We start from the raw sequence: 14,045 nt of genomic DNA on the forward strand, positions 1-14,045 counted from the left end.
GAGAGAGAGAGAGAGATAAAGAGAGAGATAAAGAGAGAGAAAGAGAGAGAGAGAGAGAGAGAGAGAGAACAATTAGTGAGAGATTACCAATCCGGGCAAAATACTTTATAAACACTTCGTTGGCACACTAAGCCAACAATATTACTTAGATTAAGGAAGAACTCCAGGTGATCTTTTGGTTGTTTCCAATGTTATCGTAATTACAGCTGTTTCCAGTACTGATTATAAGTTTACTACTGATAGGTTTATTGAGTAAACCTATAAGTAATGTACCTATAATGACAACTTGAAATAGCTATAAGCCAAATTTGCTCCAATAAAGGAATAATATGTAATGACCATTATTTTTTTTACTTGTGTCTGATATATATATATATATATATATATATATATATATATATATATATATATATATATACACACACACTCATATATACACGCAACTGGCTTCCACACAGTTTCTTTCACAAAACATTAGTCGGCCCGGGCCAATAGTAGAAGACGCTCATGCTAGGGCACAGTGGGACTGAACCCAAAACCAAGTGGCTGCAAAGCGAGTTCCTTAACACACAGCTATGCTTGCTCCCCAAACAGGAACGCACTCAATCATTATTAGTTTTTATTTGTAAATTTAGATTTTCGTTGATAACTTGCGATGAACGATTTTTTAGCATGGTTCATATATATTGTTTATTAGTAGATAACATGTTTAAATCGTAAAGGCGCAATGGCCCAGTGGTTAGGGCAGCGGACTCGTGGTCATAGTATCGCGGTTTCGATTCCCAGACCGGGTGTTGTGAGTGTTTATTGAGCGGAAACACCTAAAGCTCCACGAGGCCTCCGGTAGGGGATGATGGCGAACCCTGCTGTACTCTTCCACCACAACTTTCTCTCACTCTTACTTCCTGTTTTTGTTGTGCCTGTAATTCAAAAGGTCAGCCTTGTTACATTGTGTCACGCTGAATATCCCCAAGAACTACGTTAAAGGTACACGTGTCTGTGGAGTGATCAGCCACTTGCACGTTAATTTCACGAGCAGGCTGTTCCGTTGATCGGATCAACTGGAACCCTCGACGTCGTAAGCGACGGAGTGCCAACAACATGTTTAAATCAAATTATGATTGATTAAATGTTTTAATTGTGTCGTACATATTGTTATTAAAAATACAGATGTTTATGATTTCAGAACCGGGTACAGACCTTTGATTTGAATATTTCTATACAACATTTGAGTTTTTTTGGTTTCTTTTTTTCTTCTCCTAAACTCGTTTGACATCAGCTGAAGCATGCATACACGTGTGTAGATAGATAGATAGATAGATAGATGGATAATGACGACTAACAAATTCTAATATTGTGAATCTCTACTAGTTCGCCTTACTTACAGGATGTTGCAGCCAAAATCTTTCTACTGCTTTAAAAACAAATTTTATTTTATTATATAATCCTAGGTAGACTGAGAAAAAGGGGAAAACATATATAGTTAATTGTCACTTGCTGGTATATCTTTTATCATGAACCAACTGGATCACAAACGACCTAGGGCTAAACAACAGCAACAACAACGATAACAATTTTCTCTGATCAGTGATATTTTATTATACTACCTCACAAAGGTAGTGAGCTGGCAGAATCGTTAGCGCGTAGAACAAAATGCATAATAGCATTTTTTCTTTTCCTGGCTCTGAGTTCTAATACCACTTTGCCTTTCATCTTTTCGGAATCGATAAAATAAGTAGCAGTTAAACACTGGGGTCGACGTAACCGACTTACCCTCTTCTCGTAAAACTGCTGACCTTGTGCAATAATTTAAGACCATTTTACTTGCACACACACACACACACACACATACACACAAACACACAAATAATAAATCGGTTTAACTCGGGAAAAAAAAAAATATATATATATATATACAAGCCCACTAAATACGCAAGTTGGTAGGGCAGTGATGGAGGTAGGGCAGTTGTTATTGTTATTTAACTCCAGGTCAGGACTATAACTAATGGCGTTCCCACCACGACAGTCCCGTCCAATTTCCTATGTGCAGGGAAAACCCAGTACCACATAATACAACACATCCGTTTTCTAAGACGGTAGGATCCGATGTGAGGAACATTTTCCTGCTACTACTTCTAATAACGACCACGTAGTGGCTCCTTCATTTCCTTCGCAGCAGCAGCAACAGTAGTAGTAGTAGTAGTAGTCGATGATAATGGTGGTGGCTGTCGTCGTATTGGTAATGATGACGGTGCTTATGGCGGTGGGTGTGCTGATAGTAGTGGGTGATGGCGGTGGTCGGCCGGCGTCGCTGTTCTCATTATGTTCATTGATGGAGGGTGGTGGCGAGCAGTTGGGATTTGGCGAAGCATATAAATTCGAAGAGTTTCGTTAGTTTTCATCTTTGAATTAAGAAAACTCATGTAGACGTATGCAACCAGCTTTCATACCCCTGGTAGAGAAGAGAGATGTAAGAGAAGACAGAGGAATGCAAAAAGTTAAAGCAAAACGGTGAAAGAAGAGAAGGACATACATACATTGGTAGTAAAATTAATTGATGCATACATAAGCAAATAGATATGTAAATACATTCATATACAGATATAGAAATATACTGATAGATAGAGAGAGAGAGCTAGAGAGATAGATAGAGAGATAGAGAGATATATGACACATGGGAAAAAAAAGTTTGAAAGCAAAAATTATAATAACAAACGAATAATAACAATAATAGAGCCGACAACAAGTTAGGGAAATTGAAGAACGACGACGACTACGATATCAACAACAACCACGATGATGTCCATTGTAATAAATACAAACAAACGCGCCAATGAAAGTACAAAATGTGCATATACCATGTGCTATATAAACCACCACGCATGCCGTAACTGTCAATCGTCCGCTTGTGTGTATAAGCGGCATTAGCAACAACTACTTCGGAAGAAGAGAGTTTAAAAAGTGAACAGTAAAAAACTTCGGCAAATAAGCGGGAGGAAAAAAAACATAAACACACACAAGCGGTGATTGGAAAACAAGAATTTAAAAACAAAGAAAAGACATAGTACATACACTATCAACAATAACAGCAACCGAAAGAACTTCGAATAAAAAGAATATATTATTTGAGAAACAAAAGTTTATCAATAAACAAACGAGGTACTTTTCGTGTGTGGTAATTAATCGATATTAATTAATATATGATTTTTTGCCATTTTTTCAATAATATATAGATAGATAGATATATAGATATAAAGCACAATTTATCTATATTGATATTTATTTGTATATATAGTTATAGGTACTTGTATGTTATATCAAGATATATATATACTTGTTAAACACACACGCATATTTATTCATACGTGCGTACTTCTCCTTCTCTCTCTCTCTTATATATGCAGACACACACACATACGCTCTCTCTCACCCTCTCTGTAACCGCAAATTTAATAAATGCACTTGTTAAATTATCTCCGTGTATAATAATGTAGGCAGGTATATATATGCATCATGTCTGCATATATATAAAATTTCATATATATAAAATTTCATATATATATATATATATATATATATATATATATATATATATATAGGGAGAATTCACAAATATATATATATATATCGCATATAGAAAAACAGACTTATAATTAAGAAAAACAGTATTTTTTTCACAACATTTATGTGAATATATAAATATATACACATATATATTATATCGGATTACAGACTCGTCGATGAGGCGTGAATTAGTTACCAAGGAATGTACTGTTTATTTACTTATTTTTCATCAAATTCAGCAGACAATGCATTGGAATATGATTCTCAAATTGGTAAGTCTTTATTATTATTATTATTATTATTATTATTATTATTATTATTTCGGTAAATTATTTTAAGTTTCTTTTTATTAATACTAGTCGTATTATCTTTGTGTGCTTTTCCCTGCACGACTAGAGTCGGCTGTTTTTGTTTTCAGTACATGTTTCTTTTATTATATTTTATTCTTAATACTACCTGACTGGTGAATCTTTAGACAGTTGAACAGTGTCTTACAGTAACTTTTGCCGGCTCACTAGTTTTGAGTTCAAATCTCGCCATTCATTCTTTCAGGATCGATAAAATAAAGTATCATTCAGGTACTGGAGCCAATTTGATGGACAACAACCTTTCCACCAAAATTCATGTCTTATAAAAAGAAGAGTTTTTTTTTTTTATATATACATATATGAGGACGATGAATTAAAGAATTACTAGCACGCTATTCTGAATTCAAATACCGCTGAGGTTGATTCGCAAGTTCATTCTTTCAAATATTGATTAGTTTCTGTTGAACTGAGCTCGATAGACTGACTAACTCCTCCTCTAAAATATATGGCTTTGTGCATAATTTAGTATTAATTTATTTTCGTCTTTACCGTATTGTTATTTCGTTATTGCTCTTGCTACTATGAAAAGCTCCCGCTCCTGCTTTTCTACTTCGGTCTTACACAATTTTCTTGGTTGCCAGGAATCAAGTAATTGTAAGGTCAATAGATACTATAGAGCATTGATTCCCAACGTGGGGCATACACTATGGGGCCTGGGAAAATTGTGATGAGGCATAGGATGAAAAATTTTTTTTTCTGTTTTTAGTGGGACATGGAATTGTGAAAATCTCTTTTTCATAGCAAACACTACACCTATACTTTTTTCCAACCACCGGTTGGGGCCATACATTTTTCTGGAAAGTTATAGTGGGGCCTGGCGGAAAATAGGTTGGGAAACACTGCTATTGGATGTCAGCAATTTCAACTGATCGGCTACACAAACTTGTAACCTGTACGGTCGATTAGATATGTCATATCGACCAGGAGCTGGTAACAAGAAGCTGATAGTGTTGTTCCCGGAATGCAAAAACTCACTGTGACCAGCTTGAGAAATGGGTTAAGCAACAGTAAACGAGGGTGATGGTCAACAACTGGTGATGAATCGCTCGTGAGAAAGTGATTGGAGAAGAATCGGTTGTATTCAGCAGGTGGCGAAAGAAAAATAGATTAGAGAGGTAAGTAGAGGGCAAACTAGAAGAGACGATTTATGTTATCGTGCGCGATATTCTTCAGCCATCCTTTTCAACACGAACCTTTAATGTTGTGTTCTTAAAAACAAGGTGCGCTCTTTTACACAAGACTTTAAAAAAAAAGCATTCGATGGACCGACGAGACAAACGCAGTAATGATTACTGTTCGTTCTTTGACGGACCTGAACAGTCACGTGCCACTCGATGTCAGATGTCTGCAGCATTCCGGTGGCAATGAACGGAGAAAGTAGAAGGGTTTTAGAAAGCGCATTTCAAAGACCTGTGACGACACTCAGTAAAAAGCAGGAAATGCGGCGAAAAGCCGATAACAGCAGCTGACGATGTGCGAGCTGCATTTCACCTTGTTCGAGCTGTTGCCGACTTACGAGCTTTACGTATATATAAATGGAAAAATTTCGCCGTGACTTTGGCAGATATCAACTAGCTGCAAAAAGGGAAGATTCCAGCTGCGGAAGAACGTAAACAAGAGGGCGCATTATCGATAATTTCGATAATTTCTGGTCTATAACTCTGCTAAATGCAGAGTTGAAAACTCTGCAGCTTTGCTAATCATCATGGGTTAAGCTTATGATGCCAAACAACGTCGCGAAGCAATTTAATGACAGACCGATTCTGTTGCTTGGCGTCTGGCTCAGTTTGGACAGCAGTTGGGAAGCGGTTATATGTAGTGTTTAGTTTTGACTAGAAATAAGCTAGGAGGAATTTATCTATGAAATGTCGTGGAGAGGTGACGAACACAGAGATCGCTTTCGTCGTATAATACTATCTGACAGTCATGCTTTGCTCTGTTTTCACTGCCTGACCAAACTGGATGGTCTGCACTTTCGCTTCTCGTAGAAGGGACACGTTCCAATGAGCAGAGGGTTTATATACTGCAAGTGCTCTATACGCAGAGATCTCGGTGTGCCGTGACTGAAAATGTGCAGGCATGCGCAGTGGCTGCAGCTTCGATAGAAATTCCCGGACAGCGAGCAGTTGTCATCACTCTTTGCTAGGCACGTTTTTACACAGCCTGTCTTTTTTAACGGAACTGCAGCTTTGACTCAAGCGAAGACCAAGACTGGGCATCTAGCAACTGAAATGTTGTCAGGCGCACTCTGTCTTCTCTCAACTGAGCAACAGTGACAGTGGAACATTTAGATTAGCTTTCTGTAGAGGAATAATTAAGACAAAGAGCAACGAAATTTTCGGGGAAACTTTGGGCGTCGGAAAGAATCAACTAGCTGGTCTTTTACGGAGGATTTATAACCTGAGAACTATGGTATGGATAATGTCCAGATATTTCTGAACTGGAAGTGCTTTTGAGCATTGCTGAGTCGAGATAAATTTTGTATGTTAGAAATTGTAATTTTCCAGGCCTGTCCGAGGTGCACTTAGAGTGACACAAACACTCGTTCAGCGATTGAGCATTACTGACTTGTGGAGTTTTGTCAAACAGCTATTTCATATAGGACTGATCTGGTTATTTTACTTGTTAAAAAGTGACTGAAAGCCCTGATGAACAGCTCACTCGCAGCGGAATTTGTATCCTGAAGAACACAAGTTGGAGAAGGCATTTATCCTCGGTGGTCAAGATAAGTGTAGATCTGTGGGGGCTTTTTGGTTGGCCTTATGTGGTGGCTGTTGTCTCTGTGAACCCTAACACGTATGTGAAGATCACTGTCACTCTTCATTTCAATTTCAGTGTAAACCTTCACACTTTTTGGAACCTATCCTTGTTATGTCCCTTTACGTATGTTCTAATGTTATGCATTTTAACAATGCAGCAAAACAGAATTCGTAAACAAAATTTTGCATTTAATAAAACAATTTTATGAAGGGCTCGATATATTGATGCATCAAATAGAAACAATAATATTAGTAAGATGTGGAATTCCCATGCACCCTGCTAGTTACTTTGGCCGGATAGCTAGAAAGTCTGAAAAAATACCTTATGATATTTTTACTGGATCTTTTTTTTTTTTCTGAGTTCAAATCCCGCCGAGGTCAGCTTTGACTTTTATTTTTCTGGAGTAAATAAAATAAAGAACCAGTAAGTACTTCCGTAGATTTAAAGGACTAACCTCTTGACCAAAATTCTTGACCTCGTGCCTAAATTACACAGCAAGAGATTTGGCAGAATCGATATAGTGTTATTTCTTTTGGTTTTTTTATATTCTCACTTGAAACCCTGCTAAAATCGGGTTTGCCTTTTTAATCTTTGCGATCCATAAAACAAAGTACTCGTCAAGTAGTTGGGACGAGGTAATCGACCCTTCCCCTCCCTTTTCAAAATTTCTGACCTTATTTGCAACCCCATACCACTTCAGCTAGAGCCAACATAGAGCCGAAGGCACATCGGCCCACTTCGGCCCACTTTAAATCGATTTTAACAATTTAAAAAGAGCGTAAGAACACTGCTTATCGAACTTATCTCATTTATCTCCTATTTTATTTTACTAACACTTTTTCAAAGAGTCCTTGGTACAATTCATCGTGCCCTATGCGCAAGAATGGCTGTAAGATTAACAAGCTCGCCTTGCAACTGCGTGATTTCGGGTTCAGTCCCACTGCGTGACTCCTTAAACAAGTTTTTTTTTACACTATAGCTCTGGACCAACCATTGCCCAGTGAGAAACTTCGGTAGATGAAACTGTGCGGAAACTTTGTGTCTGTTTGTCCCCATCACCGTGTGACAATCGGTGTTCGTTTGTTTACATTCTCGTGGTAACTTACCAGTTTGGCAAAACAGACCAACAGAAATAATACCAGACTTAAAATGATGATAATTATAATAATTACTGGGATCGATTCGACTAGGTCCTGGAAGGTTGTGTCCCAGCATGCCCACAGTCTAAAAACTGAGATAAGTAAAATATGTAATAAGCCTGAAATTTTGATGACAGGCAGAGTCGACCTCAGCCGAATTTGAACTCTGAACGTTTCGGAAGAAAAGCTGTTAAGCATTTAGCCCGACAGTAACATATGCAACATCAGGCCAAGGTAATTCCGTCCTGGGTTACGAGTTTGACGTCACGGCGTCTTACGACACGCCTCCTTTACTATATGCGTATAGTTGACGCATACCCACTCGACCTTAGTTACTGATTGACTCAAGCACGTGCTTTCGACCAAACTCTGATCGAACTCTTAGTGTTTCTGAAGACACCAATCCAAATTATCTATATATTACGATTTGTAGTTATTTATTTCTTTACTGCCCACAAGAGGCTACACACAAGGACAGACAAAGGGATTAAGTAGATTATATCGACCCCAGTGCGTAACTGGTACTTATTTAATCGACCCTGAAAGGATGAAAAGCAAAGTCGACCTCGGCGGAATTTGAACTCAGAACGTAATGGCAGACGAAATACCGCCAAACATTTCGCCCGGCGCACTAACGATTCTGCCAGCTCGCCGTCTTAAATTTATAGTTATTTGTCGTTATTTTTATTGTGGCTAACAAGCTGATTATCGTGTTACATTTGATGTTATAAAGTTAATGTTTAAACACGAGAAGGCGGCGAACTAGCAGAATCGTTAGCTCGGTAGAGGCTTTCTCGTTGATTTGCGTGTGTTGTTTTTCCGTAAATGTCACACTCTGTTTACATTGTTTTTCTTGTTTTTTTGTTTTTTGTTTTTTGTTTTTTTTTTTTGAAGGGGGGTTGTATTCGAACGGCACTTTGTTTACCATCTACATAATTACATTAATTTGAAAATGATCTCGATAGACTGCAGCTATACCGAGGGAACATGCTTAAAATACCAGTTAAGCACTGAGATCAATGTAATCAACTAGTCCTCCCGTCCCCATATTTGAGGCCTTGTGCCTATAGTAGAAAGGAATATTAAATATGAGGAGGCGGCGAGTTGACAATCGTTAACACGCCGGGCAAAATGCTTAGCGGCATTTCGTTCGTTTTTACGTTCCAAGTTCAAATTCCACTGAGGTCGACTTTGCCTTTCATCTCTTTTGAGGTCGATAAAATAAGGACTAGTTGAGCACTGGGGTCGATGTCATTGACTTATCCCCTCCCCCGAAATTGCTGGCCTTGTGTCAAAATTTGAAATCAATTTTAAAAAATCATACAGATGCATCGATTAGCCCATACATCGTTCTTGGTCTCCAGTACCGCTATAAAATTTTCCAATCCGCCCCCCCCCACACACACACACCATAAGTGATAATACTGCCCACTTCGAGAACAACTGCTGTACATTCGTTTGAGATAGAATTGATACGTCTAGCCAGTGGCGTAGCTGGAGTCAGTGCTGCCCGGGAAATTTCAGTCCACCCTCTACCATCACGGAAAGGTAGGGGCAATACACCTTATACAGCAGACTCAAAAAATGCTTTCCTTCGCCCCAACTACCACGTAGAGACTGTCTTGTTGATTCATGTAGAAGTATGTATGTGCGTAACTATGAGAGGAGTAGATGTATGTGCACGCGCGTAAATGTGTGTGTGTGTGTGTGTGTGTGTGTGTGTGTGTGTGTGTGTGTGTGTGTGTGTGTGTGTGTGTGTGTGTGTGTGTGTGTGTGTGTAGAGTGAGTGAGTGAGTGAGGCATGAGAGGAATAAGTGTGTCATGTGCAGTAAGTGTGACTATAAAAATTTGTATATACCCAAATGTGTAACTGGACGTGTGTGTTTACTTATGTCTGTATTGACTGCTACAAATCACCAGGAATTTTGATTGGCCACGGTCGCGCTTGCTGTCTGGTCCCAAGTCTGTTCTGTTAAGCAGACTAATGATTTAGGTGTTCTGTCTGTAATAATCAGTCCTATTTGTTTTTTTTTCTAACCATAGTTAATGATTGCATTATCTAATGCAGTGGTTCTCAACCAGGTTCATATGACCCTTAGAGGTCCATATAAGATTTTGCTGTTAAAATTTAGCAATAATAAATTGGTTATTATACTTCTGCAATACACAAAATATTTAACATTTTTCATACAGCTTCAGAGTTGTATAAAAAATTAAAATATTTGATTATAAAAGCTACAGTAACGTTTTTGTGTATACACAGAGAATTGCTATGGTAGTCTAGTGGACTAAAATAAGAATCAAAGGGCATAATTATAAGCAAAAACAAAATGGTTGGGAACCACTGTCTAATTTGTCTTAAGGTGGTATGAGGGAGATTTGAGTTGCTTTTCCTCATAAACCGAGCCATCAGTAGAGGCTTCCACGTTGACTTGTGTATGTTGTTTTTCCGTAAATGTCACACTCTGTTCACATTGTTTTTCTTGTTTTTTTATTTTGTTTTTTTTTTGGTGGGGCTTTCGAACGGCACTTCGCTAACAGGGTTACGCTATTTTTCAGAAAACACACATCACACACACACTCACACACACTGGTTTACAATTGCGGCTACTTGAAAACTTCGAAATTTTAATTTTAAGGTTAAATCCCATTATATATTCTAAACACACTTTGTTTACCAACTACATTAATTACATTAATTTGAAATGATCTCCACAGACTGCGGCCATGCTGAAGTGCTGAGGAAACTTCTTGGAAGGCTTAGACGATCAAAACGATTCCCCGTATGCCATCAGCCAAACTGATTAATTGTAGGTCATAAACAAACCAACATCGGAGACACGTGCCTTTTTCATCTTCTTTCACTTGCCATGCTCTGTACACCTGTAGCGTTTTGGTGGTTTCACTTCACGAGCACTAGTACTCCACGAACTCAAGAAGTTGAGAACCATAAATAACCCTCTCTCTCTCTCTCTCTCTCTATATATATATATATATATATATATATATATATATATATATATATATAAGGGGATGCTGAAGAGTTCCTGGCTTTAAGGGTGTCGCGAAAGGCCTGGTTGAAGGTCCAACCTTCCGAGTTATTTTACAGAGCTTAGAAAAACTGAAGGACCGCTGCAATAAGTGCGTGAATCTGAGAAGGGAACATGTTGAGTAAAATCATAATTAACTGATCATCCAGTATTTCCTTTTACCCAAAGCCAGAAACTTTTCAACACCCCGCTCCCGTATGTGCGTGTGTGGTTCTTCTCGTTTCGTACATTTCAGTGTAGCAATTTTAGTTTACTTCCTTATTGTGGTAATTGCAGTAGTTAATTTTGATAGGTGGAGGCGCAATGACCCAATGGTTAGGGCCGCGGACTCGCGGTCATAGGATTGCGGTTTCGATTCCCAGACCGGGCGTTGTGAGTGTTTATTGAGCGAAAACACCTAAAGCTCCACGAGGCTCCCTGCTGTACTCTTTCACCACAACTTTCTCTCACTCTTACTTCCTGTTTCTGTTGTGCCTGTAATTCAAAGGGTCAGCCTTGTCACACTGTGTCACGCTGAATATCGCCGAGAACTACGTTAAGGGTACACGTGTCTGTGGAGTGCTCAGCCACTTGCACGTTAATTCCACGAGCAGGCTGTTCCGTTGATCGGATCAACTGGAACCCTCGACGTCGTAAGCGACGGAGTGCCAACAACAATTTTGATAGAGGTGATGGTGGTACTGGTGCAGCAGCCACACTACTAGTGGTAGTAGTTTATAAAACGAAGCTCGGGTTAACTGCAAGGGCCGTGTAATATGAAATCGATTTCAGATTACATGGAGGTAACTTGAAAGGGGGTTGTTTTGTGTATTGCCTCTCTCTTTTTCTTCTTAACCGTATGGAGTCCATCACCACCTCCATTACACTAGGCCCCTGAATAACCACTTCACCTAGACTTTCCTTATTACATTGATTCCCTGGAGTTCCCTTGCTGTAAAAGTTTTTCAGATATCGGAAGGCCTGAAAAGGGCCGTGGTTCAACCCCATCCTTTAGACCAAAACACTAAAATACTAGAAATGGTAGTCAAATCTCGCTGAAATCAAACCACATTGTCTTTAAATAAAAGAAAGGAAGTACGCATTAGATGTCGTTGTTCTCATTACACTGTTTTTGAAAATAGACAGGATGGTTCAGCCCGGAATGCCCTTATTTTTAAGTATCTTCGAAATGATCTGGCCTATGGCCATGACCAACGAGAGAAAGAGGGATTAGCTGATATGTCGGTCCAGAGCCTGGACAACCAAGGAGGGCTTCGTAAATATTTGATGGGTCCCTTAAAGAGAGTAAACAAATAAAGCACTCCTGAAACATTAAGGGCCCCCCTCACTCAGTAGCGTAGTTGGCTTGGGGTGGGGGGCGATGAGGGCAGTCCACCCGGGCGACGCTTTAATGGAGTCAACACTTTCGGTCTGCTGCATAAGCCTATAAAGATTTGAGGATCCAGGGAGCGACATACTCAACGACTGCTCCAGCTACGGCATTAATTCCCTTCCCTGATGTGGGACACGAGAGCAATTTTATTCTGTCTTGAAAGTTTCTGTCTGAGACCCTGCCTGAAGTTAAACAACTATTGATGTATAGATACTGGCTTCAAATTTTGGCACAAGGCCAGAAATCTCGGGGGAGGGTGAAAGTCAATTATATCGACCAGTACTCAACTGGTACCTCAGTACACAGCTGGTACTCATGTTATCGACTCCGAAAGGATAAAAGACAAAGTCGACCTCGGCGGTATTTACTTTTGATATTTATATTGGCAGTTGTTTTAGTTTTAGATAATCCTTAATCGAATATACCTAAGATCATTCACGTTCCATCCTCAGACATTCTGCCCTACATGGGTCTCAATATGTCTCACATGTGAAACTTTTTAAAACAAAGAAACTTCAAGATTTACATAGCTCAGGGCCTCACTAAATGTGGAGCTTCAAGTATACGAGAAAAAGCTACGTCTCTACACGTATATTTTTAATCTGAAAGGTGTGATTTGAAGGGAAATTTGGCTGCTATTTTTAACAAGTCATACGACTGCATAGAGAAGTGACTTTCAATCTTTCTAACTTCGTAGCACAATGGAGATTAAAGTTAAGAATTTCGGTGCATTTCGAATGGAAGTTTTTCCCCAAAATAGCTGTTTTTATATTATAGAAATTTTGAAGAGTGCAACTCCAATTATCTACTTTCTTTTATCGATTATACACGTGGTTAAGGAAAACTATGAATCACAAGTTTTTCTTGATAGTATGGCAATTTTAAAGCCTTAATTTTGAAGATTCTCGGCGACCTTGCATACATTTCACAGAGCATCAGTTCACTACCGAGTGCCTGCTATTTGAAAATCCCTGTCGTACAAGCTCCCATGTTTCTTCACTGATTTGTAGAATTAGGATCTAGAGAACAAAAAAAACGAAAGGAAGAAGAGCTTGAGAATACTGGCGATCGTCTGATTGAATAAAATTTTAGTTAAGTTTCGTAAATCCAAATTCGTACAGCGTAAGAAGAATTGGATACTGTTTTGAAGCTGCATCTTAATCATAGAGACAGACAGAGAGGGACTGAGGAGAGCGAAAATATAGTCTGTCTCGACTCTATTTCTCTCTCTCTCTCTCTCTCTTTCTCTCTCTCTCTCTCTCTCTCTCGTGGCACCTTGGGAAAGTGTTTTCTACTATATCCTTGAGCCGACCCGACCAACGGTCTGTGAGGACATTTGGTAAACGGAAACTGAAAGAAGCCCGTCGTATATATATATATGTGTGTGTGTGTGTGTCTGTGTGTATTCGTGAATTATTTGCTCCATATTGAAATTATTTTCACCCATGTGGCTGCCATGATTTCGGCGCAAAACGAATCAGTTGGAGCGCAGACTTCAACGCAACGAGTTGGAGCTCTCTAACATGGTAACGCGTGCTGAGGAAGGTTAGTCCAGGAACCGGTCCACATGAGTCCAAATACTTGAATGTATGCTACGAGATTGTCTTAGCCCGTTTGCCTTCGGACGGTTGATTTCTGTAGTTATTATCAGTGTATTTTGGCGATTTAAATAAGTTTTTACTGTTATTTCCAGCAGGTAGACCTACTTAGTATGTCCTTTGATTAATTATATATGTGTGCGCGCGCGCGTCTTTATGTCAGTGTTTTTCCCCTGCCCACTGCTCGACAACCG

The 14,045-nt window shown here is 39.1% G+C and overlaps 1 protein-coding gene and 1 long non-coding RNA gene across 3 annotated transcripts in view; one reads left to right on the plus strand and one right to left on the minus strand.

Moving 5' to 3' along the window:
• Nucleotides 1-1,732: 1,732 nt before the first annotated feature.
• On the minus strand, nt 1,733-4,415 carry LOC149137567 (uncharacterized). 2 transcript variants are annotated; one of them, XR_016241769.1, is made up of 2 exons: nt 4,021-4,415; nt 1,733-2,452 (listed from the first exon to the last, which is right to left on the minus strand). It is a non-coding gene; the product is annotated as an uncharacterized LOC149137567 (long non-coding RNA). The 2 variants fall into 2 exon arrangements; XR_016241767.1 differs by lacking the exon at nt 4,021-4,415 and adding an exon at nt 2,859-2,923.
• LOC106871402 (A disintegrin and metalloproteinase with thrombospondin motifs 16) overlaps nt 3,642-14,045 on the plus strand; it is a 165,948-nt gene continuing 155,544 nt past the window's right edge. The window contains exon 1 of the mRNA XM_052967174.2: nt 3,642-3,836. Within this exon, the coding sequence (XP_052823134.1) occupies nt 3,741-3,836 (96 nt within the window). The 5' untranslated portion in view covers nt 3,642-3,740. The remainder of the gene's footprint in view (nt 3,837-14,045) is intronic.

The sequence above is a fragment of the Octopus bimaculoides genome, chromosome 1 (genome assembly GCF_046866305.1).
Source record: "Octopus bimaculoides isolate indiv1 chromosome 1, ASM4686630v1, whole genome shotgun sequence".
Classification (NCBI taxonomy): domain Eukaryota; kingdom Metazoa; phylum Mollusca; class Cephalopoda; order Octopoda; family Octopodidae; genus Octopus; species Octopus bimaculoides.